This window comes from Excalfactoria chinensis, chromosome 17, assembly GCF_039878825.1.
Source record: "Excalfactoria chinensis isolate bCotChi1 chromosome 17, bCotChi1.hap2, whole genome shotgun sequence".
Taxonomy (NCBI): Eukaryota; Metazoa; Chordata; class Aves; order Galliformes; family Phasianidae; genus Excalfactoria; species Excalfactoria chinensis.
The window spans coordinates 4,563,683-4,590,711 of NC_092841.1; the positions used below are offsets into that span (position 1 = coordinate 4,563,683).

The 27,029-nt window shown below is 45.4% G+C and overlaps 1 protein-coding gene across 6 annotated transcripts in view; it reads left to right on the plus strand.

The window, feature by feature from the left end:
- ABCC3 (ATP binding cassette subfamily C member 3) overlaps window positions 1-27,029 on the plus strand; it is a 44,878-nt gene that overhangs the window by 15,445 nt on the left and 2,404 nt on the right. For 3 of the 6 annotated variants that reach the window (XM_072352025.1, XM_072352023.1, XM_072352024.1), the window contains exons 4-28: window positions 740-877; window positions 2,509-2,634; window positions 3,352-3,413; window positions 4,594-4,725; window positions 7,893-8,111; window positions 9,793-9,970; window positions 10,154-10,315; window positions 11,344-11,436; window positions 12,370-12,573; window positions 13,554-13,700; window positions 14,111-14,198; window positions 15,174-15,240; window positions 16,819-16,945; window positions 17,292-17,468; window positions 18,299-18,466; window positions 19,231-19,414; window positions 20,045-20,150; window positions 20,698-20,851; window positions 21,888-22,095; window positions 22,577-22,887; window positions 23,554-23,753; window positions 23,849-23,975; window positions 24,607-24,708; window positions 25,678-25,824; window positions 26,717-26,875. In XM_072352025.1, coding sequence (XP_072208126.1) covers window positions 740-877; window positions 2,509-2,634; window positions 3,352-3,413; window positions 4,594-4,725; window positions 7,893-8,111; window positions 9,793-9,970; window positions 10,154-10,315; window positions 11,344-11,436; window positions 12,370-12,573; window positions 13,554-13,700; window positions 14,111-14,198; window positions 15,174-15,240; window positions 16,819-16,945; window positions 17,292-17,468; window positions 18,299-18,466; window positions 19,231-19,414; window positions 20,045-20,150; window positions 20,698-20,851; window positions 21,888-22,095; window positions 22,577-22,887; window positions 23,554-23,753; window positions 23,849-23,975; window positions 24,607-24,708; window positions 25,678-25,824; window positions 26,717-26,875 — 3,786 coding nt within the window. Of the gene's footprint in view, window positions 1-739; window positions 878-2,508; window positions 2,635-3,351; window positions 3,414-4,593; window positions 4,726-7,892; window positions 8,112-9,792; window positions 9,971-10,153; window positions 10,316-11,343; window positions 11,437-12,369; window positions 12,574-13,553; window positions 13,701-14,110; window positions 14,199-15,173; window positions 15,241-16,818; window positions 16,947-17,291; window positions 17,469-18,298; window positions 18,467-19,230; window positions 19,415-20,044; window positions 20,151-20,697; window positions 20,852-21,887; window positions 22,096-22,576; window positions 22,888-23,553; window positions 23,754-23,848; window positions 23,976-24,606; window positions 24,709-25,677; window positions 25,825-26,716; window positions 26,876-27,029 lie in introns of those variants that run through there. The other 3 variants (XM_072352026.1, XM_072352027.1, XM_072352028.1) reach the window with 3 other exon arrangements.

A 27,029-nucleotide genomic window follows, 5' to 3' on the forward strand; every position in this document is an offset into this window, starting at 1 on the left:
GGATTATTGAAGCAGATTTTGCCAACCGTAAAGATGTTACAGTAAAGATGTAACAGTTACAGATGTGTCTCTCCTGCAGACTCACCTATTTAAACTGAAACGTTTATAATGGGGAGATTGTTCTGCCTTGCTCTTAACCGCTCTCTCAAGTGTGGAGAGAACGTGGGTATGAAGCAGGGAGGTATGATTGAGTTTGGCTTGTGCGTAGTTCAGCGTTGCGTTGGACTTTGTCAGACTCTCTCTCTTATCTGCTGGCTGTTCCTCCAATAAACAGAAACCAAATTTTCTTTGCCTAAGATAGCAAACAGACGTGGGGCTGTTATGTGAAAAATGAAGCTGTAAAACATGCCCATTAAGTTTTTTTTAATCTCCTTGGTAAGATTAATATATTTTTAATGCTGTTTTCTAGGCAGGTCATGGTTGTCCATCTGGATAGGAGAAATAACAGGTCTTAAATTTACTTAATGTATTTGTAGTTAATACTTCATTGTGTGTGGCCCCTGGTACAAAGCCTGGTTTGAAAGTCAGATCCCGTAGCAGGGGCTCTGAAAATGATAGAACCAAATTATTTCACAGAGTTATTCCATGCCTCCCTTAGACAGAGGAGGTTTTGTTACCGAGTCCTGTGGAGGTGTGACAGGACCTGCCTTCATAGCAGTCCTGCTGCCAGCACAAGTGTGAATAAGGGGAGCAGTGGGACGGGGTTGTGCTCACATGTTCCTGTGCTTGCTTTTCACAGCTGTTAGCTACGTTGCTGATTCAGTACGAGAGACTGAGAGGAGTTCAGTCCTCTGGAGTGCTCATTATCTTCTGGTTTTTGTCTGTGCTCTGTGCCGTGGGGCCTTTCCGGTCTAAGATCGTGACTACAACAGCACAGGTAACGTGCCATCCTTGGTAGCACTTGGAGAACAGGAAACATAGCATTAACATCTGTGGCAGGGGAACAAATCATCGTGCTTGGAGTCAGATCTGAACCTGGCTTTTGCCAGAAAGAGGAATTTGGTTCCATTGTGTCGACTCAGACTTGTCTAACTTGAGGGGACCTGGGGTTTCTCATGCAATGAGACCTGAGGGTGTACTGGAAACCTGTTAGACATCTGAAGGCTGTGCCAACACCGTGTGTATGTATGTAAATACACACACACACACCATCCAGCTCTCACTCACTTTCTGTCTGTTTCCCTTCTCTTCCCTTTTTCTTATGAAGTCCCCCATTCCTTCCTTTTTTGTTCAGACTGCTTGGCCATTCTGTACAAATCCTTCATCCTTTCTTGTCAATGCAGTGTGGTGAGGGCAGCATTTTCACCCCAACTGTGGCTGTAAATCAACAACGAAACGTAGAGGAGAGAGGAAAGAAACCTGGGCTGTTCTGGTTCGTGCCTGAAAGCATAGCTGGCTCTCCCACATTAAGAATGCTGTTGTGTTTTTCCAAGAAACAAATTTCACCCAGTAGGGCATAGGCTGTTTCAGTGATCAGATCATCAAAGGCTGAGAATGAAAGGGAGTATTTGGAGAACATTAAGGTGATTGCTCCTCAGTGAAAGTGATTCTAAATCACTGCCAGTTCTGTTGGTGTATTTAATGCACTGTTTGTTTATGTATTACCACTAGTAGTGTTATCCTTTTCCCAAAGATCCTGCTGTGTCTGACTGTTGTAAATATTCCAGTGGTGGCTGAATTAAACCTTAGAGGACAGTCTGTGCAGGGCTTCCCCGGGAGGTGCTTGCAGCCCTGGTGAGACCCTCATGCACCACTTCAGACCAGTTTAAAGACCGTAGCACTGGTGATTAAGTGCAAATAATGGACTGTCAATGGCTGATTCTGTGATCAACTTAAAGTTATGAGGGCAGAAACCTGGAATGTGTGTGGGCAGCATCCCTTCTTGCTCTTACAACTGCCGAGGACGAAATATTCTTTCTGTCACACCTCAGGACTAAAGGTTTTAAGTGAACAATGAGAGCATTCACAACCACATGAGGTTATGAAAGAGCTGCATAGGGGATATACCCTCCCAGCAAGAAGTTTTAAGTCAACTGCAGGCTCAAATGAGTGGGAAAGGGAATATCTCCGCAGTAGATGGAGCTGATCTTTTACAGTGCAATGTTTTCTTATTTCTTCGGAAAGCATTTGATATTGACTGCTTGTAAACAGTAAATGGGTGTTCTCTGATCTGGGTTGGCAGTTCCTGTGACGTGATCTTGCAAGAGCCCCTGGAGGTCATTTAAAAGGATGTCATGTAGCCCTGATTCCAGGGGATGTCTCCATGCAGTGAGGGTGACTTGACAGGCTTTAAGGAAAAGCAACAAGGAGATAAGCATTTACTTAGGTGCCTTACAGAGTACATGCATGCTTTTGTCAGATAACTCCTGCTGGCAACTGCTGTGCAGAACTCAGCTGTGGGGGAAGAAAGGGAATGCTAACAGATCCTGAACCAGTCGGTGTGTGCATGTATGTATGTTGTGGTGGGAAATACAACGGGACTTATTTACTGTGTTTCTTTCCCTTCAGAACCATGTAAATGAGAGGTTCAGGTCTGCCACGTTTTACATCTATTTTGTTTTGCTAATCATTGAGTTGATCCTTTCATGTTTTAAAGAAAAGCCTCCATTCTTTTCCCCTGCCAGCACAGACCCTGTAAGTACTTTTATTTTGCTTTAGGTACATTTTACTATATCGCATCTTGAGATTTCCACTGAGAATGTTTGTAACTGAGAAAAGCTTTGGATTGTCACTGAGATTCTAGCTGTAGTTGGTGATCCCCCTCAAGAAACAATGTGTAAGCAGAGTAGTATTGGGGTTTGAAGCCTTCTGCTATGATGTGTGCCATCAATAATGGCCAAAATCTGTACAGAGAGTGCACCCCTCCTGCTTGCTGCTTCATAAATGTAACTTATCAAAGCTAAAGCTTAATATTAATTATTCCAGGACCATTCTTTGTTGTTTTTGTGGAGTTAACTGAACTCTTGAAGGGTTGATGCAATAAACCAGTTCTCTGTATGTACTGAGAATAGATGTGAAAAGGACCACGAATAACAGGAGATATTGGTGGGTTAAATTTCTTCTCCAGTTCATAAAGTGGTCTCTGTAATTGGATTTATGCTCAAACTGAGCTGAGAGAGAAGTTGAGTTGGTTTTTTTTTGGATGAACATTTCAGTAACTGCGGGATGACATTTCACTTCACACAAGTGTGATTTAAAGGCAGTGTATTAAGAGTTCTGTACAGACGAAAGGAGATCTGCACAGCTTGGGAAATGACAGGGGTCAATTAGATCTTAGGTACCGACATGTAACATGTAGACTCATTTCCTGTTGTCTTGATTTAATCTTTTTCCTGTATAACTTTACTGTAGAATCCCTCTCCAGAGTTAACTTCGGGCTTTCTCTCAAGACTGACGTTCTGGTGGTTTACAAGGTGAGCTTCTCTCTTCAGTGCGTTGGACAGCTGACAACCATAAGCTCTATTTGTGATATGTGTTGTACAGAGTTACCTACGTAGAGGCCCTTCTCCCCTTCAAGTAGTTGGCGTTGGGTGTTCTTTCATGACAGCGCTGTCAGCACTTTCAGAACATGAATGTTTGCAGACCACTTTTAGGGAGCTCATGCTGCCCAATCTTACCTGCAGAGCGATGGCAGCAGTTGCCATGACTGCGAGCACACACAGCCTGGTTGTGCACACCGTGTGCTGCAGGAGCATGTAGCACAAGAAGAAAATACTGGAAACTTTTCCTGCACCTGAGATGCATCATTTCCATCTGAGGCTCACGGGTGAATGCTTTTGTTATGAGGACATTTTCTTTGCATGAGGAAATTGGGTTATATATTCAAATGATTACTACCAACTGTTGAGACTGCGGTGCTCTGGGATGTGTACTAAAGAGTCAAAGATGGGACAGGGTTTTTTTCTGCTCTGTGACAAAGCCGTGAATCGATGCTGAAGGCCGTGATGAAACCCAGTTTTTTCAGAGCAGTTGAGAGTTTTGAGATCCTCACTCCTTTATCTTTGCAACTTCACTGCCCTGGCTGCAGAATCATTAAATTCTTTCTGGCGAGAGTGAGATGTTTCTGAGTGTTGAGAGTTCTGAATGTCCAGCTCTCCTGTAGGGATTATGGCAGTGAGACGTTTGTATCTCTTGGCAAAGTTTCCCTTAGAGTTGAGGAATTGTAATTTTCACGTGTTTGGAGAGAGAAATCTGGTTCTCCTTTAGCTTTTGTAAGCTGCCCTTTTGCATTTCATTTGTCTCTGGCAGTTCATTATGATTATTTTTACCTCTGACTTCTCGCTATTTTCGTTGAGCACCTCAGTTTAATCCAAATGCTCCTGGATGTTGTTTTTGATTGCCCTTTTTTTCCCCCTAAAGTTCTGTTTTCAGTCAAATACATGTTATCAAAACTTCGGGGTGTCCTTTCCTGAACTGCAAACATCAAGATGAGGAACTGAGGGAAATACAGGCATCCTTATCACCATTGTTTGTCCCTTTTTGTTTTCCTGTGTATCCACCTCTTCTGCCAGCTTCCCACTCCCAGCGAGTGGCTGCAGTGCCTCGCGTGCTGTTTGCCAAGCTGAGTTGGGCTGTTTTTCTCTGTATTTGCAGCTTTGCAATTCGGGGTTACAAAAAGCCTCTTGAAGACAAGGATTTGTGGTCACTGAACGAAGATGACGTTTCAAAAAATATCGTGCAGAAACTAAGTAGAGAATGGGACAAAGAGAAAGCAGAGTGTGAACAGTAAGTAATGCAACGGTTCTGCAAATGGAGATTGATGAGTCAATTCAGCGCTAATGAGCTGTTCATCCCTGAAAACCAGCCGAGTAAACATGACATCTACCTCTATTTCCATCTGTTCCTTATTAATATTAATGGTCAGATTTGCTTCTAGGCAGAGGCAGGCAGCGGCCCTTCGGGGCTTGTGCACAACCTACACGTTTTATAACTAGGTGCTTAAAATATGCGTGGGCAGATGGTGTCATTTACCGTGTGGAGAAGGGCTGAAGATGTATAAATGGAAGGTGGTGAGTTGGTTGGAGTGGAGAAAGTGAATAACTTTTATTACTGGGCTGGTGGATGTCTAAACCTGTAATTGCATCCCTCCTGGGCATGCTGGAACACAACTTTTGGGCACCATAAATCAAAAGGGGTTCTTTACTATCACCGTTGTGAGATTTTCACCTGAGATTAATTTTAGCCTTAAGGCTCTTAGCAGTAAACAGTTCTGCACTTCCAAGAAATAAGAATATGGTGCTATCCCTGCTCGTGAAGGGAGAGTGAAGGGAGAGGGACGTCCCTCCTGGAGCTGAGACCCTGCTGCTGTTGCCTCAGAGATGAGCAGCAAAACTCCCTTTGTCTCCTGTGGAAATAGAATGAGGGTCAGAATTTGCATGGTTACATCCATGCTGGAGAGGATATCCTTTTTGTTACATGTTCTGTTCCAGCCTAATCTTAAGAAGTCATTTGTTCTGCAACTGCATTTCCTTCTCCCACTGGTCAGTGTCCAAAACGTCTCCGAACAAAGAGATGGGCCATCAGAGTGTTACAGATGAAAAATGTCAATGAGGGGGATGCTTGTGCTTCCATTTCCTTTCATTGTGGAGATTTCTCCTCCACATGGAGGCTTTCCTCTCTTATTTTCTGTGCGTATCCGTGCCAAACTGGAAAGACCCTTCTGTGTGATAATATGAGGAAAGTCATAAGCTTCTTGGCAAGGCTGAATGTGTTGTGGAGAGTTCTGCTTTGCAGCTAAACCTGAAAGGCTTCCAGCACCAACACCAGCAGCTCGTCCACTCGTGCTCTGCATGTGCTATGATTGTGGTTTTCCTTTTTTGTTGTTTTTTTTTCTACTTCTTTAATGTCTCTAGTTTTATGGTGTGGAATAATGTGCGTGGTCTGGGTTCTGGTCTTTTGCTGCGCAGGGATAAATCTCACCCTCAGGCCTTCCTATAGTAAGAGCACATCTGCTGTGTGGAAGCACCCAGGGTCCAGGAAAAGCTTTGATGGAAAACCAGAAACCGTGCCTGGGGTTTTGTCATTGTGTTCTGGAGATCGTTCATGTAGGCTGGGGCCAGTTGGCAGTGAATTCAGCCGTTCATTCTGCCTTGTATTAAGCTCAGGTAAAATGCAGTGGTCACAATGTTAATCATTCTCAGGTGGGAAAAAGAGCAAAGCCAAAGCAAATCACTGCACTGGGGATTGCTGGGTTTCGAGTAACTCTAAAAACTGCACGGCTTTACTGATTCTTCATTTATGAGTGGACGTTCTCAGCTACTTTGTGCTAAATCTTCACTGGCAGCCATGGGCTGGAAGCCATCATAAAGGCTTTTTTTCCCCCCCTTTCTTTTCAAACTCTGATTAGCAAGGTTTTATGACATGAAAACACTGAATCGGTTGTGAGTGTGTAGAGAGTATCCCAGGAAGTAACAGCAGTGTATGCGGTAATCATTTACTTAAAACATTTAATCAGTTGCCAGCCACATCTTCAGATTTACTTAATTGTAATGATTATCACATTCTTGTATCTCAGTCTACAAAACTTCTTTTGCATATTGCTTTACAGTTCTCTTGCAAACCACTCTTGTGAATTACTGTTAAGTAATTGCTAATTGATTCTCTGCTGATGAGTTACAGGAGAGCTCAGTATGGGTTTCAGTCGGTGTAGATTCAAATCATTGTTATATTGGAGACAGTGAAGCACTTGGTAGTGTTTCCCCTTTGCTTTTACTTCTTTGGCTGTATGGCTGAAATCTCTGCTTGCTCTCTTACTGCGTTGTAGCGGAGCTGGAGCGGTGCTGGAAACATGAGGGTGTGCTGGGATCCATGTAGCCCCATTTTGGTTACCTTCTGCTTTTGGAGAATGATGATTTGAAGATTCAGGGCCTTGTTTTTACCAGTGAGAAATCTGTATGTTTCGCATGGGATAATCAGCATGTATTGTCTAGCAAACTATAACTCATGGAAGCCAGGCACATGGCTTTTGCTTTGAGAAAGAACTGGGTGCAACCAGGCACGCGGTGCTGAAGCCCTGACCTCACCTAGCTACCCATGGTAAACACCAGGAGTGTATTTCCTGTGGGACTTTTTGCTGCAAGAGAACTATTGCATTGCTGTTAGCTGGCTGTAATAAACATTTTTAATAGCACAAAGCCAGAGGCAAGTAGTCTTGTTTCTCCTTCAATGAGTTTAATGACCTCGTTGCCAGAAAATAAAGCTTTGCTCATAAACTCTCCAGGTTTGATCTGGAGGGATAAAGATGAAGCTTCTCGTTCTCATCTGAAAGAGAAAACAAACAGAGATTTTTTTGTCTGGTTTAGGTCCCCTACCCCACCCTCAGACTGCACTGCAAAGAGATAAGGATTTGCACATTTCCTCCTTTGAAATGATGTGAACAAGTTTCTGCCCGTGGACTGTCAGCCCCAGTGGTCATTTTGAACACTCACGGGCTGTTGGAATTATTAGGCTCTGTAGCCAGCCAGCTCCAAAACAATCTGCGTGCTCTTTGAGAAGAATCATAAATCCAACCACACTTGGTAGTGCTTGCAAGTAATTTTTCAAAAGCCTTTTTATAAGTCTTCCCTGTTTCTCGGGTCTCTTTTCCATCTGTCCCTTCTTAGAAGGCTTATGCGTCTCAGACTCTCATTTCCTTCTCGTTGTTCTACTTGGACTTAAACTTCCTGGCTGCCATTCATGGGATTATTCTCTGGGTCCTCAAGAATTAACAGCGATCTGGTACTTTCTGACAGAAAAGCTGCTAGGCTGCTCCTTGGGAGCAATTCACAGTGGAAACAGTCTCAAAGACCTTTGCAGGAAAGCTGTCTTTCATTACCTTAGATATCAGTGCTTTATACAGTGGGCAGCGATGTTCACATGGTCAGTGTCACTGACTGTTTGGTTTGTTCCCCCAGGAAAGAGGATGTGGCATATAGGAAGAAATCTAACCATGCACTGAACCATGTTGGTGATGGCCCAGAGGAAGCAGAAGTTCTGATCAGGGGCAAGAGGCACAATAGGAAGCCTTCCTTCCTCAAGGCTTTGCTGAGGACCTTTGGACCGTACTTCTTAATCGGCTCTTTCTTTAAGCTGATACAAGACCTACTTTCATTTGTCAACCCTCAGCTGCTAAGGTTGGTTTCCTGTGAGAGCAGTTTCTATGTGCATCCCTATGGAGGTTTGGCTTTGGCAAGCAGCATTTATTATTGAAATGCATAACTGGTTTCCCTCACTGTGCTGCATGTGTAAATTCCCTCCCACTGAAATGCCCTCAGACAGGAGCTCCTTACTGTGCACCAAGCTGCAAACTGCGGCAAGTTTCTTTGAAATGAAAGAGTCATAAATCACCCATCAGCAATATTTGGCTTTGGGCTGCACGTTACCCGCGGTGCCAGGCAGCAGTCCGAAGCAATTTCTTCCCAGTTCTAAAAGATGATGTGTGAAATCAAAGCAGAGAGCTGATTGCTGAATCCAGCAGCCTCCGTGCATCCGATACCCACATGGGTTGGTGGTGGCAGCAGCTGTGGTGTGACGATACAAATGAAGTGTGGTGCCGTGCTTTGACTGTGTTGCTATCATCTGGGATGGATTTTGGAGCTTCTAGATGAGTTTGTGCATTTCTAGTAGTTCACAGTGAGAAGGATGTGTGATACGCAGATGCAGTAAATTTCTGTGTAAAATAAAACTTAAAAAGAAAAAAAAGAGAGAGAGAAAAGGGAGAAAAAATACTGTCAAAAATTGTATGTCCTCAAATTCTCTCTGTATGAGCAATGTCTGCACTTCCCATCTCCAGGAGCACCGTCATTCAGTTCGATAACGCAGTCTGCACGATCCCCACGTTTCTCCCTGTTGGTGCTATTCTCAAGCTGAGAATGTCACCAGATAACCATTAGCTGAGAACAGGACGGTGCAAATAGCGGCATCTCAGGGAGCAGCAGTTGCTTTCTGTCCACCAGCTGGGTCTAAATCTGTGCAGAGGTGAGGAGTCCTGTTAGTGTGACTGAAAGAAAACTGCAGCAACCTCCTGTTTCTAAAGCAAGGCTCTGCGGCTCTTTGAGTTTCTCCAAGTGTTGTTTCCCCCCTTGTGCAGGTTATTTGAATGGTGGAACCAAATCTGTTCCTCTTACTTTGAAAACTCTGCTCTCTGGGCAGTAGCCTGCAATCAGAAATGTGATTTCTGAGAAAGCTGCACTTTGCAATACATTGCTCCACTTGCTGGTTGTATGGCAGCTATTCAGGCCTTGCAGCTGCAAACAGTAAGAAATGGCTAATTAATAAAAGGTAATGAAGCCATCTTAGCACTGCTGCCATTTACCAAGAAGTGGGAGGGAAGAATTTTCCATGCATCCATCCAGGCAGGTGTCCTTTAATCCAGGTTTTTAGGGGAAGCACCCCAGGCAGGGGCGCTCAGGTAGCTCAAGTTGGGTCTGGGTAGGAAGTTGGTTCTTCATGCTTTGCTGCCCTGCTGTGTCCTGCCTTTCACCACTAACCCTGTGGGGCTGCCTGACACTGAGCCCTGTGTTTAATCCCTGGATCTCAGAGGAGACCTCGACTTCCTCAACGTATTTCATTTTCTGCAGGCTCATTTGCAGATTTCTCACTGGCAGAGCCTCGGGTTTTGCAGTATGACAGTCTTTGCAATGTTGGTTGACTGAACTTGTAACTCAGATTGCATCCCAGAGAGCCATTTACTTGCTGTGGCTGGAGAGAGGATATGGCAGGATGCCACGGCAGGGGGAAGCTGTGTTATGTCCCATTAAACTTATGGTATGTTTTTTTTCTTTCCTTTTCCTTCCGTAATGTTCTGAAAAACAGTGTATTAATCAGCTTCATTAAGAACAAAGATGCCCCAACCTGGTGGGGGTTTTTGATCGCGGCTTTGATGTTTACCTGCGCTGTGCTGCAGACCCTCATACTTCACCAGCATTTCCAGTACTGCTTTGTTACTGGGATGAGGCTGAGAACTGGAATCACTGGAGTGATATACCGAAAGGTAAGACGGGAAGCATTTCACGCGCCAGAACTCTGGGTATAAAACCAAGAAAGAGGCCTGAGCTCTGAGCTAGTTAGTGCACGTTCTTGGGATTATTGTATTTTAATGTGTGAGGAATTCTTCTCCATGTTTCCTTGGATGTATCAAGACTGTGAATCCCCTGGATGTCTCTTCTTTCCTCAGTCTTTGGTCATCACAAACTCAGCAAAGCGTTCATCCACTGTTGGAGAAATCGTCAACTTGATGTCAGTGGATGCCCAGCGCTTCATGGATCTGGTGGCTTTCCTGAACATGTTGTGGTCTGCACCACTCCAGACGTGCCTGGCGTTGTATTTCCTCTGGCAGGTACCGACATTGCCACCTTCCTTCACGTGCCTTCTAAATGGTGTGCAGGCATATTTTTTGGATCCCTTTTCTTATGTGCTTTTCACGCTGCCTTGTTTTGGTATGATAACTTGTACTGCTATACAAGATCAATTCATTTCTTGATGATTTTGTTCATCTGGCAGGTGAGATAATGCAGTCGAAGCAAAAGATATCCCTTATGATCCTGTTGTCCCTCGTGTGCTTTGGTGGGCTCTGCTGAGAACTCATCGCAGTGTTCCCACCAGTTGGTACAAATGAGAGCCTGAGGAATGTGATGAAAAAACAGAAATTAAAAAGGAAAAGGGAAATATGAATCATCTACAAAGATGATGTGATGCCATGTAAAGAAATTAGCATGGAGTGAATCCATACATCCCAACTGGAATTAACTTCTTCTTCAGTGAAATTTCTTGTTTATTCCATATTCAGTTTTAACATTGCCTTTCATCCTTAAGATGTTTCCCTGCAATTAATCTGTGTAGAGCAGTAGCACCAACATAACCATACAGATTTATTCTGGAGAGCCATAAAGCTGCAGCAACTTTACGAGGTACAGCTCTGCTGCTTCATGTGCTTTTATCCACCTTGTGGGACCTGAGCTAATTCAGTAGTTACAGCTCCCCGGGTCAGAGAAAAGTTGGTGGAAAATTCCCTTCTCCGGAGCTTGTTTGTTGCCTTTCTGTATTGACTCAGCAGCTCTGTATCTGCACCAGTTCAAACCTTTTCCCCTCCCACTGGGAACCACTTAGCAGGTAAATGGCAGAGCATGCTGCCACCACCAGCGCTGGCATAATCGCACCCAGAGTGGATGCTTGTCTATTTCTCTGTCTCCTCATCGTAGCTGTTCTGTGGAACCAGAATTTCGCTGGGAGGAGTCCAGCTGTCTGTCTCAGATATTCATCAGTGAGGCAATGTGTTTCTGCTTCAAAACCTGCTGGTTCTTCCGTGTTCCCCACTGGGGATGCCGCGCTCCAGTACAACAACTTACCTTTTCTCTGTCACTCCAGGCTCTAGGGCCGTCTGTGCTGGCAGGAGTCGCCGTGATGGTTTTACTTATCCCATTCAACTCTGCAGTAGCCATCAAAACCAGAGCATTCCAGGTAAGGTGCCAGCAGAGAAAGAAAGCATCATCTGAGATTGTAGCTGTGCTAGGAGAGGTGAGGGCAATTTGCCTTGTTACCTTGAGGTAAAAACATCCTTTATTCCCTCCCCCATTAGTTGTCTGTAGTCGAGAAAGGCTGAAAAAGCAATATGATAGTGCCCTCTGGCTTTGTGCTGCTCAAATCGAGGAAGCGGATGGTGCTGTGCCACTTCTCAGGGGTGGGATGGAAGCTTTAAAAAGAAATCAATCCACGGGGGTAAAAAGGGTGAGAGCAGGAAAACAAGTCCAGATGGTGACGCTTATGCAGCTTAGTAGCAAGCACTGTTACAACATGCCTGAAGGAGACATTCAGACTTAGTGTGAAGTCTCTCGGGTGGCGAAGCCGGGAGTAGCGCTCCTCTTTCCCTTGCCCGTGGTGCGGTGCTCAGAGCCGTACCCTGCTGCGTGTGAAAGCAGTTCTTCATTCTGTTGATCCTGCTGAGAATGCTTTGATTTTTCCGAAGTAGCTGAATGAAGCCCTGTATCCTGGGGTGTATGAGAAAAATAAACCAGGAGTAACCACAGAGTTTGGGATATCCCGTGAGGAATTCAGCTGTGCCTATCAGGAAAAGGCTGATGAAATCAAAGGGAAGTATTTCTTCTGAATCTTTCCCAAAAGTGGTTTTGAAAATGCAATTCCTAACAGTGAAGATGAGCAGGAAGCAGATGAAGCCTTTGTGCTCATCTTCCCGATCACTTTCCTTGATCCCAAGTTTCCCTGGAGGTATAAACTTGCACACGGGCTTACAGATAACGGTCTGACTTCTTCCATCTCCTTTCACGTCCTCTTTAGAAACAGCCAAGGACCAACCTAGCTGTGAGACAATGTATTCACAGCTCCCATCCAGGCACTCCAGTGACACCCTGTCTCCTGTGCTTGCTAACAATCTAGGTGGAGCAGATGCGGTATAAAGACTCCCGTATTAAGCTAATGAATGAGATTCTGGGTGGCATTAAGGTGCTGAAGCTGTATGCCTGGGAGCCGTCGTTTTCAGAAAAAGTCTTGGAGATCAGAAAGAATGAGCTGCGAGTGCTGAAAAAGTCTGCCTACCTCAACTCCTTGTCCAACTTCGCATGGATCAGCTCCCCGTTCCTGGTAGGTTGTGCCTGCATGACGTTCTGTGTTGCACAAGAGCATCCCTGAAGGAGGAACGGGAAGTTCTCTATCTGCCCAATGAACATGGGAACCAAATAGAAATAACTTTGGGGGGGGGAAATAAAAAGCTTTTCACACACTTAGAAGCAAGGTTCCTTGTTCTGTAGAGCCCTTTTGTTTCCAAGTAGCTCTTGGTAAAGCCTGCTGCTGGAAACTGAGAACGGCCACCTCAGGGGAACTTCTGGCCACTCAAAGTATTTCCCATAACAAACTGAAACTGGGATGTGAGGCCTCACAGACACTCCTGAGTAGTGGTCCTCACCACTGGAGTCTGATTGTTGATCAGCACAGAGCCTTATTCTTTCATTTCTGCCTCCTTCCCTCTTTCCGCACTCTGTTTTACCGTTTTATGCTGCAACCTTTTTTTTTTTTTCCCCAACTAATTTAATGTTTTAAAAAAAAAAAGCATGAACGACACATTACCAGTTCTGAAATGACTTTCTTTCCTCTGGTTTTTCTTCCTATGCTTTCCATTTCATTGCCCCACGGTCCTTTTTGCAAGGAGAGGTATGGTTTGCACGCACAGAAGCATGCAGATGAGCGCTCTGTCAAAAGTCAGCCTGCAGTTTACAATGGGAGAATGTGATTGGGCAGTGCTGCAGGAGCAGCCAAACCACAGCTCCATAAGCACTTCTCATTTGTATTTGCCACGGTTCTGTAGTTTGCCTTCTGAATCTCCTAGTTCAACTAAACATGGTGTTAGTAATCAGCAAACGACTTGATTCTGCATGCCTGTTTCTTGCTGATAACTGGTATCAGCTTGTTCATTTGATAAGTGTGTGGGAAAGGTCAAAAAGGAAGGATTTTCTTGGTGTCGGTGTTGATACTCTTATTTCAAACATGCCTGTTGTGCTTGAGTGCTGCTTGCAATGCCAAAACGTCACGTACCTCTGGCAGTAAATTCACCTTCTGGCTTTCAGGTAGCACTGACAACATTTGCTGTCTATGTCTTGGTGGATGAGAGGAATACCCTGGATGCAGAAAAGGCTTTTGTCTCGCTTTCCTTGTTTAATATCTTGAAGTTCCCACTCACTATGCTTCCACAAGTCATCAGCAACATTGCACAGGTAAGGGTGGTCTGTGTGTAAGCTGTGTGAAACGAGAACCCCAGGTGTCTTTTGTTCCTAGAATGCAGCGATCCCACAGATCAGAGCTGCTTTTCTTTCTAGTATCCTCTCAGCAGCACCACAGCACATTGGAAACCACCCAGACTTCTGAGTGAGCCTCTGTGTGTGTGTGTGTGGCATTTACATCTGGAGGATTTGCTTCACTCAGGTGAATGTAGGTTGGTCTAATAAATTTCACAGCTGAAAACTTGAATTTCAGCGTAGGACTTCTTGAAAGGAGAGAATGAGTCAGTGTTCGGGATGCCCATGGAGTGAAAGCTTAAGCCACTCCGTGTGCTTTCCTTGCCAGCAGTGAGAGCATTAAGTCCCTGTTAAAGGAATGACAAAGTAATGCTGCTTTCTTTTCTTAGACCAGTGTTTCCCTGAAGAGAATTCAGCAGTTCCTGAGTCACGATGAGCTCGATCCAAATTGTGTGGAAAGAAACGTGATTGCACCAGGTAAAGAGTTCGGTGTGCTTCTTCATGGCGCTGCTGCAGAAAGCGCCTCGTGTTTGTTTGGGGCTGGTGGAGCTTCCAAAAGAGCAAAAAGAATGTGACAGCACATTGAAAAAGGAAAACAGAACATCCTCTCTGAAGGGTCTGTGTTTGTCGTTCAGACTCCATAGCCTGAAACTTCTGTAACTGCCGCTGTGCTGAGCTTGGCACTGCACTGTTGGGCACGAGTTTGCCTTGGCAATGCGATGGTTGCTAACAGCGCTGAACGATGCTCGCACCTTTCACACTGCACCAGTGCTCAGGAACAATATCAGTAGTTCTGTTGTATTCCGTTGCAAACACAGTATCCCAAAAGGAGTGAGCAAAACAGCTTGTCTTTAAAACCTGTGTTTTCTCATGTCATGCATTTTGGTGATACTGCAGTTTGAAACCCTTCTGGCATGTGATGCTGTGTGCAGAGGAGGAGGGATGGCTGCGCAGCTGCTGTGTGCTTACTGTAATCCATCGCTCCACCAGGAGATGAAGGAAGCCTGCAGATCTGTGACTTGTTAGTGTGGCAAGCAAAAACCTGTACAGAGCAAATTTAATCTGAATCACCAAAGTCAACAGCGTGCTGTTGGTCTCCTGCTGACTTGAAATTGGTTTCTCAAGTGCAGCTGTGCGAATGATGGCACAGACTATGAGAACTGCCCTGAGCTGCAGATGCTGGGACCAGCCTCACCTGAGCAGGGTGAAGCAGGGCATCTTTTCTGCAAGCTCAGTGTCTATGGCTTAAGCTATGGGCAAGTTATTTTCGCACTGATAAACATTCCTGCCTTGTGACCCAGAGCAATCACAAGACTCTGCTTCCCATGACAGCAGAAAAGGGAACTGCAGCGTAGAGAAACACCTGTAAACAAAGATTCCTCTGTCTCTCAGTCACATTGTTCTGTGTAATAGTTTGCCTGCCTTCTTTGTTGTTGCATTTTTGTCATACAGGCTATGCCATCAGTGTAAAAAATGCGACGTTCAGCTGGGGAAAGGAGCTTAAGCCGTCCTTGAAAGAGTAAGATTTCTTTATGCAATTGCAATACATCTGCTTGCTTTGTGTTCTTCTGGCTCCTGGGAAGTCTATTTGAAAGAGGTCTGGTGATATCTGCAGGCTTACTTCTGGAAAATGTTGTTCCCACGTAGCCATGGTGCATCTCATCTGCCTTTCAAACTAAACCTTGTGCCTCATAGCATGTAGGCATCGTAGAACAGTGCTGTGAAGCTTTCACTCCACAGAAACCAGCCTGAAGTGGTTATCTGTTGAAGGACAGAAAGGCTGGCTCAGTTTCTTAAATAGGTCATTTCTTTTTCTTTAATTGAAGCAGTGGACAAATTAAATCGATCCGATGCCTTATGAAGGCAGTTCTGATGTCTGGCTTTAGGTTTAATTCTAGCTCATGGACGTGTGAGCAGCGGGGTCTTCTTTCAGGATCCCCATGGCAGGCTCATCCCTGCAGCTGTCCGTGCACCATTTCCAGGCTGTGCAGGTTTACGTTTTGCTCTTTTGCCTATTTGAATGAACACAAACACAATTTGCCTGGGCGCATACGCTTCCCTGTGTTGTGCTTTGTTGTCGGATCAGAATCGCAGAAACCTGATAAGTGTTCTTAGACTTCCCTGTCCAAGGAGCTCCCAGCACTGTGCTGGGTTTGTTACGTGGGAAACCTGCCAGAAAGATGCTTAGAGTTCCAAGGATTTGCTTTGATCCAGGCAACCAATTCTGTGGCAGCATTGGCTTCAATGCAAACTGCACTCTACCTGGGCCTAAGCATCAAGTAGCAACTCCATGGAACAGCAGTAATGCAAAACTCTGCAAGAGGGAAGTATAATGAAGAAAAAATTCAATGCTTTTTGAATTGTCTTGCTTTGATACCTTTAGTAAAAACAAACTAAAAAGCTCTTGCAGTGTGCAAAACACCTGCTGCCTATTAGAATTCTGCATCAGAATCTTTGCAAGCAGAAATCGGAGCTGATTTCATTAGTGAAAGACGTTGTGATGGTGAAGAGGCTGCATCTGTCAGCCATTTCCAGAGCAGTTCACCTTCGGAACCAGAACCTAAGGAGGAACCTTGTAGGACACATTAGGGAAAACAGTAAAGTATTTTGACTGGGCAAGATTATTTTTCTTGCATCCTTGTGAACCCTGCTTATTAGCACTGGAGATAGTGTAGTCCAATAGTTGGAACGTTTGCAGGTGTGCCATATTTGCCCGCTGCTTCACTACAGTTGCTTGTGTTTTTTTGAAACAAAACACAAAATCTAAAAGACAGCTTTCAAAATGCTTCTTAGCACTGTTTGACCTGCTGATGGGCTGACGTGACACAGCATAGGGTCTCGGGAGACTTGCTATCAATCACACTGACTTAACAGCCCATAAAATAGATTAATGGGTTTCCATTCACTCCTGCAGTTACGATTACAGTTGACTGTACACAAGAAAGGGAGGAGAGAACCAGTGACCAAGCTGTGCTTACTGTATTCGGTCAGGTTGAGGTTGTGCTGATTTGTCAGTGTGTGTTTCAGCCCATTTGAAGACCCATAATGTCTTCAGTAAACCAACATTTAATTAATTTCCAGCCTGTTTCCTCCACAGTATAAACCTGTTGGTCCCCAGTGGCGCTTTGGTTGCTGTTGTTGGCCATGTGGGCTGTGGGAAGTCGTCTCTGTTGTCTGCCCTCCTGGGTGAGATGGAAAAGCTGGAAGGAGAAGTGGCTGTGAAGGTTGGTGTTGTTTATAATGCCATTTAACAAAGGAATGGAAATGTGCTTTTATGCTTACTACTGCTTGCAATGCACTTCAGGCAGGAGATGGAAATCTGTTTGCTCCTGTGCCAGCTTGTCTGTGTCTTTATTTGTGTTTTGCCCACACATATTTACTTATGTTTTACATGAAACGCCTTTCCGGATTCAATCAACTGCAGACCAGCAATTAGCACACAAGAGTATATAGTGTGAATATATATAGAACACAAACTGTATATGTTTGCTGAAGGTCTTAATTGGAATTTCAAGCATGAATTGATGCTTACTGTATGTTCAGGGTTTCCTTTCTCCTCTCTTGTCCTAGGGTTCTGTTGCTTACGTGCCTCAGCAAGCCTGGATCCAGAATGCCACGCTGAAAGACAACATTTTGTTTGGCCAAGCTCTTAATGAGCAAAAATACCAACATATCCTGGAGGCCTGTGCTTTAAAAACTGACCTGGAAGTGCTACCAGGAGGAGATCACACAGAGATAGGAGAGAAGGTAATATTTTATTTTCAAGTCAGACCTGCTGATGGTTCCTTTTCCATCTGTCTAAGGAGAGAACACTGTAGTGTTAGATCTTGATTTGGTTTGATCCCTACAGCAGCACCCTGGTGACAATCAGCACTGAAACATGCAGGCAGGTCTGTGGAAGGTAGGCAGACTCAGCCCTAAATTTCAGCATGTGTTTGCATATTGTGCACATCCAGCTCTGAGGAATCAGAGCATCCTACCTTTGTAGTCCAACTGTAAATGGGTATTTGGACAGAATGCTTAAAGCCCTTTTCCTGTACGGGAAACATGGCAGGGAAAACACGGCATGCTTCGAGTTGAAAAGGTAATATGGGCATCCCTTAGCATCTCGTTTTAATGAGAAAGCTCTCCATTGGTGATTACCAAGAAGGATTTTTCCTCAACGGCCGCTAAATTTGAGATGGAGTTCATGCAGTTGGGTGGACGTCGGGATTTGTACGTAAGGTGAGAAACGTGGAAGATGTTCCAGGTTCTGCAGCCATGCTTGGAACATTTGCATTTTGTGTCCTTGGAGATGATCTCCCTTTTTATTGTTCTACGTTTTAACAGCTCTCTTCAGAAGTGTATTAAGCAAGGGGTGTATTCTGGCTCCAGATTGCTGGCTGAGTGGAAGTTTGGCAGCGAACAAACAGATTTAGTGGCGTTCTGTTCCCATCTCTGACTCTGAGTGGGTTATTCTCTTCAGCATCTCATGTTTCATTTACCATCCGTGTGTCTGATGGTGTGAGAGCCATAAAAGCTCATAGCTGTTTTTTGAACCGAGTTGTGTGATTTGTTTTCTCTCTCTTTCCCTGCAGGGCATCAACCTGTCAGGTGGCCAGAGGCAGCGAGTGAGCCTTGCTCGTGCCGTGTTCAGCAGCTCTGACATTTACCTGCTCGATGATCCTCTTTCTGCTGTGGACTCGCATGTTGCAAAGCACATCTTCGACCAAGTTATTGGTCCAGATGGGGTGCTTAAAGGAAAAGTAAGCTGACATTTAGATCCTCTTACGAATGCACACAAATGTTGAAGTGCTAATGGGTAACCGGAGAGTTGTTTTGCCAAGGCTGCAGTGCTGACTCATGCCTGTTTCTGGGGTGAGTTGGCAGTATGGGCACCTTTTCCCTGCAGCACAGATTCTGCAGTGAGCTGCCATTTAAGCACACCCAGAAAGAATGAGATCTAGTCAGAACTGGGAGAGGCAAAAACCTGCTCTGCCTTTTGTAAAAGGCTCTGCTCTGTGTGATGGCCCAAAGCAAGGCATTTGTAGGCCTTTGTAAAGGCTCTCAGCTTAGCATTGCGAGTTGTTACGTGGAGGCAGTGCAGTGCAGAACTTGCAACAGCTGATTTTACAGAGGTCTTTGGCAGTACGCAGCCAGACTGCGCCCCTTTGCTTCCCCTTCTACTCCTGTTATTGTCTTAGAACGTCTCAGCATTTAGAAGGGAAAGTGTGCAAAGCAGCTTAGCACGTGGGACAGACGGGAGCAATGACTGCATTGGTTTACTTCCCTTGGTGTTGTATCAGTGTGCAGTAGGAAGCAGAATAAGCTCACGTAGATTTCTCCACGTGCAATGACTACCTAGCATAGTTTCTTTCTCTTTGGCATTTCACCTTAAGATAATAATTCACCACTCCCTCAGCAATGTGGTGCTATTTGATTTATTGGGTAGCTCTATTGTGCTGCAGCATTTGGTCTCAACAGTGATAACTGAGACTTGTGGGTGTTCTTCTCAATTTTCCCCATTCAGACTCGAGTTCTGGTGACCCATGGCATTGGTTTCCTGCCTCAGGTAGACCATATAGTTGTCCTGGCAGATGGCAAAATCTCCGAAATGGGATCTTACCAAGAACTTCTGAAACAAAATAAGGCCTTTGCAGAATTCCTTCGAAATTATGCACGCGATGAAAACATTGAGGAGGATGAACTAACAAGTACAGTACTACTTTTTCTCTGTCCGCCAGATTACAGATACTTTCTCTGCAGAAATAAGAATGCAGAGAATACACTTTGTGCCTCTGCATAAGGGTCCGTTGCTTCTTCATGACGTCTTGGCATTTGTTCCTACTTTGTTCACTGACACAGAAAATGTTGTATATTGCCAGTTCTGTATTATTGATGAGTCTTTTACCAAGGACGTTCAGTTCCAAATTGGTTGCAGCTCTCAGCAGATGGGTAGAAAGAAAAGAATGTGATGCCTTCATGCAATAGCAGCAGTTTCTGACATGAGATTCCACCTAAGGCTCCATCCCAAAATCACGCCTAAAGAATACTCTGTATTTGAATGCGGATAGAACTAACTGCAATGCTGTCACACAGCGTTTCTGATGCACTCAGGCAATGAGATGTAAATGCATTTGGTTGCCAATCTGCTTCACAAGATTTCTAGTTTAATTACGGAAAGTGATGCAGAGAACCAAAGCCATTGCGGGTGATGCTGGGGTTACACACCATGATTTCCTGTGGCACTACTGGTTTTTGTTACTCTTGCTTTGTCTGGGCTGCTGTTTCTGTGTTTTCAGCTTTGCTCAGCAGAAAATGTGAGATGTAATCTTGTCTTGCAGTGACGGAAGAGGAGGAGGTCCTCCTGGCTGAAGACACCCTCAGCATCCACACCGACCTGGCAGATAATGAACCCGTGACAAATGAGGCCCGCAAACAATTCCTTAGGTAAACATAAGCACTTCTTGAGTTTATGATCTGTTTCTAGGGCAAAACACGTCTGAAACATGTTAGTCAAATACTGTCTCACAGCTGGGGATTTAGATTCCTCTTAAAAGTAAGTTCTTGAAAGTAAACGTGAAAGAACATGCAAAGATGATCAAAACCTGCTCCAGCAATCTTCTTTTGAATCCATGTTGAACCAAATTCTGAAGGCAACTTTTTCATAACGATTCCCTGGGATGCCATCCAGCTGCTATAGATCTGATAGCAGAGAAGCTCTGGGGTTAGCTGTGGAAAGCCCGGCTTGTGCCGAGGGCTCCAGTGACCGTATCAGTGTGTCCAGGCCCTGTGACAGCCTTTGGTAGCAGTGGTGTTGCTGCCATTACTGAACGTCATCGTACATCCATGGGGGTCATAGAGGCACCGCCCATATCTGTGAGTGGAGCTGAGCAGAAGAGCTGGGCATGAGTCTTGAGCTGCTGCCTCCTGTTCTTGCCCCGGCACGGCCAAAGTGTGCCCTTTTTTTCCCTAACGGCTCCGTTGTTTTGACTAGGCAGCTTAGTGTGATATCTTCTGAGGGAGGAGAATGTCCCAACAAAATGTCAACGAGACGAAGAGTCGCTGAAAAGAAGCCAGCTGAGCCGCCTCTGCCAAGGAGAAATCCTAACGAGAAACTTATCCAGGCAGAAACCGCAGAAGTGGGAACGGTACGGTGTGGTTCCCCCCTTCCTTTCTGCTCTGTTTTTGTTAAGGGCGCTGTGCGAATTACGATAGCGGGTTGTAGGCAGTAATCGAGTGGTCACTGATCCTTCAAATGGAGCTCTTGGCAGACATTTACACACCTGGCAAGGGCTGTGCAATTAGGAAAGAAAAAAAAAGGCCTGCCAGCTCCTGCTGCAGACACCTGATAGCCCACAGCAGCTCCGTCTGCCCTGCGCTGTCTTGCAAGCTTCCAGCCCTGCTGCTCTTTAACTGCTTGGCTGGGCTGTGAGTCCAGCTTCAGCACGGACTGCTTTGGGCCTGCAGCAGTGGTTCTGTGAGCCCGACACGTGCTGTGTGCCAGCAGCCTGCTCTGCACGAGCGATTCCTGTCACGCCATCTGAGGAGTGCTTTGTGCTCATGCGTGCAAAAGGGGCTGTGCTCTCCCTGAGAGATGGAGTTGGGTCCTGAGCCTCTCTTTGCCTTTCTGCTATTTTGCACTGCCTTAGAGAGAGCATCTTTTTTCGATGCAAGCATCACCTGTTTATGCTCCTACTGGGGTGAATTAGCATTTGTTACCTCATTTAAGTTGCTGTGAAGGCGCCTAGGTGAAGGCATATTCAGAGTGTAAAGGGCCTGTTTGGGCTCTTTAAAGTACTCTGGAACTGCATACACCTGCCAAGTTGCTGCTGTTGCCTGGAAGCCTTGGCTCCTGTTTTTGTTACCCATCCTTTGTGGCTGATTAATCTGCCTCTTCCCCCTCCCCCTGGCACAGCCTTCAAAACTAAAGCCCCACAGAACCAATACATCACAGTTCATCAGAGTGGGAGAGGAGTTCTGCCGAGACATTTCTGACTTGTTTACGAAGTCCTTGCCCTGACACGGGGCTCACACAGATGGGCTGCTCTCTGTGCTGTGCTATATTAGATTTTTGGGCCGTTTTGAGCTTTTTTAGTCCCTTTGCTGAAGCTTTTTCTATTTTTTTCTGTCTGAACTCCTGATGCTGTGAGTTGTACCAACCAGCTTTGGTGTGTGATTTTGCAGGTAAAGCTAACGGTGTTCTGGCAATACATGAAGGCTGTCAGCCCTGTCATCTCTTTGATTATATGTTTCCTATATTGCTGCCAAAATGCCGCTTCTATTGGGGCCAATGTGTGGCTCAGTGACTGGACCAATGAGCCAGTGATAAATGGGACTCAGCACAACACATCCATGCGAATAGGAGTCTACGCTGCCTTGGGCCTCTTGCAAGGTGAGACCAGAAAAAATCATGATGTCTTCATATTTAGCAAAGAGGATTTCTGTGGAAAAGCCATGGTGCTCATCGCCGGCGGCCCAAAACTGCCAGCAAAAGCAAAGAAAGTAATGTAACCTAGAGCTGGAAAGTCTGAGCTCAGCCCTCCACTTGTGTTGTGAAGCCTTGAGAGGGGGGTTGAGTGGATGACCTTGGGAGAGTTTAAGTTGGCGTGAGAATATGAAAACTTAGGTACAGAAAAGACAGAGAGGTAGAGGGGAAATTGTAGTGTTTTGTGGAGGCTTGCATAAAGAAGGTGGCTGTACGTCTGTGGTGTGAGGGGATATTGCTGAGACCCTACAGGACACATGTGTATCAGGCAGCAGTGAGCACAGTGCCATGGTGCCAGTGTAGGAGGGGTGGACGGGAATACAGTGAAACAGAAAGCAAATGGGAAGCAGCACGCTCATTGGTAACGCGTCTCCTCTTCACTTGGAAGGCTTCATTGTGTTCGTCTCCTCTTTCACCCTGGCAATGGGAGGCATTAATGCAGCACGGAAGCTTCATGCGGCTCTGCTGGAGAACAAGTTTCACACACCGCAGTCCTTCTATGACACCACTCCCACCGGGCGGGTAATCAACCGCTTTTCCAAGGACATCTTTGTGATCGACGAGGTCATCCCCCCCACCATCCTGATGTTCCTGGGAACGTTCTTCGTCTCCTTATCCACAATGATTGTCATTATTGCAAGCACCCCGCTCTTCGCTGTGGTTATACTTCCACTTGCAGTTCTGTACTTCTTCGTTCAGGTAACTGGAACAATCTCTGACCGTTGTTGTAGTGACTGTTGTTCCACTGCTTGTGCTTTGTTGGAAGGAAAACAACCAAACTGGGGTACAAATGAATTATCTAACGTACATTTCTTACTTCTGTGTGCTTAAAGTATTCTCCCACAAGAGGCAGCATCGTGTGAGATGTGGTCACCAGTCGGCATCCTCTTTTTGCTTTTTGGTGATAGCAGGCCCGCTGCTAGAGATAGAGCTGCAGTGCTTTTAAGGTGCAGAGGAGTTAAAATATTGAAAATAACATCCATTTTTTATTGATTTCTCAGCAAAAAAATGATGCTTACTTGGTGGTATGTAAATAGAGACAATGGAGGTTCAAATTCGTGTTCTTTTTCTTAGAAAATGGTGCTCCTACACCTGCATTCATTTTGCTGGACTGTGCTAACTGAACTAGAAGTGACGCAGATAATCTCAGCTTCAAGAATATAGCAGATGCAGTTACCCAAAACTCTGTTTTGGAATGAAACAAGGATATCTTTGCTTGAAATACTTCCTAATTACAGGGAATGTGTTGAAGGCTTGAGGTGCATCATTAAGAATCTCCTCCATCTCTATAACCTGGTACTTATCTCACTGTTAATTAAAAGAAGTGTTTCACGTGCCCTTCAATTTTCTCCCCTAAAATGGCAGCGATTCTATGTGGCCACATCCCGGCAGCTGAAGCGCCTGGAATCTGTGAGCAGATCTCCCATCTACTCACACTTCTCAGAAACAATATCAGGGACCAGCGTCATCAGGGCCTACCGGAGGGAGAAATCCTTCATAGACATCAACGATCTGAAGGTGGATGAAAATCAGAAATGTTACTACCCCGGCATCGTATCAAACAGGTAGAAAGGAGCACAGCTTCTGCTCTCCACTCCTTGTGTTCGTGGAACAGCCCTGCGCAGCCCTTCACCACTCTTCCCATGTCTGCCCTTTCCAGGTGGCTGGGCATCCGAGTGGAGTTTGTGGGGAACTGCATTGTCCTTTTTGCTGCTCTCTTTGCTGTGATTGGTAAAAGCAGCCTGAATGCTGGCTTGGTAGGACTTTCAGTATCCTATGCGTTACAGGTACGTGCTGTAGTTGCTGTGTTGATCTATGATCAAGTGCTTGCCAAAGTCTGAATCAATAAAATAATGAAGATGAGTTGTGGGGCATCCTCTGAGCAGTAGAGATTTCCACAGAATGCAGTCAGGCCATCAGCAAGCTTACAGGCAGCAGTTCAGGAGCTCTCATCAACAGCAGCTTGTTTGAGCTGTGTGGGCTCAGTGTGTCCCACGCGATGCCTTTTCAGCCCTGGTAGCCACTGGGAGAGCAGTCGGATTCATAAGGAGCAAGGCAAACTGTGCTTGCTTAAGCTGAAGACAGTTGAGCAGCGGTAAAGCTCTCATTCTTGCCAGAAGGCTTTTAGATGGCAGGAGTGTGTGGGAATGTCATTCGTGTTTCTCCAGTGAGGCACAGGACTGTGGGGAGTGACATGAAACCAAAGACTGGTTGTCCTAACGCTGTGAGAAAGGTAATACTTCACATGAGCACCCGTTATCTGTAGGATTCTTGTCCTTTTATCTGTGTTCATGTCAACACAAAGGTAATTACTCACTGTGTCATATGTGAATCCACGTCTTAGCAGCAGTATCTGCTGTTGTTGTCATTAATCTGCTGTTCCTCTGTGGGCAATATTTTGTTCCTTGTGTTCTCCAGGTGACCTTGGCTCTGAACTGGATGGTCCGAACAACTTCCGATCTTGAAACTAACATTGTGGCCGTTGAAAGAATCAAAGAGTATTCAGAAACTGAAACAGAGGTCAGCTACTGGCAGTCAAGCGTGTTCACTAACCTGCGTGGTGGAATTTTAGCCTGCATGTTGACCTGGTCTTTGTTTAGAGTCTTGAGAGACAGTTCCTGCCCTGAGAGTGTTACTGTTTAACGTGAACAAATGTCATGCTTCGAACTGTAATATTACCACAGCTCCAAATCAGCACTGCTGTTATGCAGTCTGTGCTTAGCATCTCATTTTCTGCTGGTGTGAGTGGTTATAGCACGGCAGAGATGAATTCACCAGCAGAGTATTGCTCCCACCGGGTTTGAAGTGTTTCATGCTGTGTCCTACCTGCATGGATGGTGCTGCCATCCTGCTGCTGAGCACAGCTGCACTGCAGTTTTTGGACTATGCACACGTTTTCTATAGTATGTATGTTTAATCGGCTTAATCAGACCTCCTCTCCCACAAGACAACATCACCTCCAGTCACACTGCATTGCTTAAACCAGAAAAAATCATCCAACCACTTTCCTTTGTTGCCAAATACTGTTAAAGGTGGCAGATGGAGCTACGCTGAGAAATCTGCTGCTCCGTGGACCTGCTGGGTTTTGGTAGCTCTGCGCACGTGGGAGACTAAGAGTTGAGAAACGGAGGATCTGAGGAAAGCTGCGGTGTGCGTTTCTGGAGATAAAGGATTTGATCTTGAATTAAAAAAGAAGCTTAGGCAGGATTCACAACATGTGCAAGCTGGAGCTTGAGCTGGCATGAAACAGGCAGTGTTCTACTGAAGTTAATGGAAAAATATGTTCATTTATATCAGCTGAGGATTTGACTCTATATGCTGAGGTGTTTTTTTTCCTGCAAACTTCTCAGCAGCACAGGAACCTGTGTTTCTCCTCTATTGCTATGGTTTTGTTAATAGAAATGTGACCTACCAGGTATTTTGTCAATGTTTGTATCAGAGTTTGAATGATTCTTTTTTAAACTTGTGGGGCACTCTTGTTTCCCCCAGGCTCCCTGGGTAATTGAGGATAAGAGACCCCCGGCAGATTGGCCATCCAGGGGAGAGCTGGAGTTCGTCAATTATTCGGTGCGGTACAGGAAGGGCCTCGATCTGGTGCTGAAGGATCTAAACCTCCGAGTGCACGGTGGAGAGAAGGTGGGTACCCAGCCCTGTGGTTCAGCTGCAGCTTTGGGCCCCCAGTGACAGCCATAGAGTGCAGCACAGAGGCTGCACACACGGTCACCCCGGTGGTGGAGACGACACAAGCTGGCCAGCATTAACGGCCATGGCAGCATCCTCCAGGCAGGAGGCAATAGGAACCACCTGCGTGGGGGTTTCTGGACTTTCCAAGATAGACTGGCATCAAACTGCTGTGTGGGAGGCACCAGAGATTGCAAGTGACAGAAGGAATTCCAGCTTTTTCCACAATCTGGTTTTGCCTGTTGAAATTTTTAGCGTGGAAGAAAATGATATTTTTTGCTTTCTTAATTGGGAAATTGCTCTGGGAGCTTCTCTTCTTTGTGCTTTAATTGAAAGAGGTGGACTGTATGTGCTATTGGCAGAAGAATTAGTGTGGGAAAGTCCTCCAGCTAACATGCTGTTATTAGAAGAATCCTAGAATGGTTGAGCTTGGACAGAACATCTGGATGTCCTCTGGTCCAACCCCAGTGTTCAAAGGGGCACCTTTAATTACTGTATTATTATCCTGGACAGGCATTCTGACAGCTGGAAGTCAGATGCATACTTATCATAAGGTCATAATTGCCCTTATGGAGAGTCTAATTTCTTGTCCTTGGGTAGTAACTCTAACATAGGCACTTCCTAACATGAGTACTTCAGCTAATCCCCCAACTTACATAGCACTAAGACTATAGAACTATGTGTAATACCATCCCAGTTATGGCAGTGGTGATGCACACTTTGTAATGGATGATTTCTGGTTGCATTCTTTTTTGTATTCGGAGAAATCCTGACGCTTTGACTTTTGTTAGCAGTGCTTTTTGTTTTTAACCATACGCTTTGTTGCTAATCCTCCAATTTGTTGTAGATTGGGATTGTTGGCCGAACCGGAGCAGGGAAGTCTTCCATGACCCTCTGTCTCTTTAGGATCCTGGAAGCTGCAAAAGGGGAAATTAGAATTGATGGTGTGAGGATTTCCGAGATTGGCCTCCATGACCTTCGATCGAGGCTGACAATTATTCCTCAGGTACTGCTTCTGGTTTCACAGTCTGGTTTAGCAAACCACAGAGAATAGTTCAGGTTGGTCCGGCCCTGCTGCCCGACAGGCTGATGGTGGGTGATAAGACAGAGACTGAGATGAAGTGTCTTTGGTGTCCAAACTGGAGGTTTCACTGTGTATA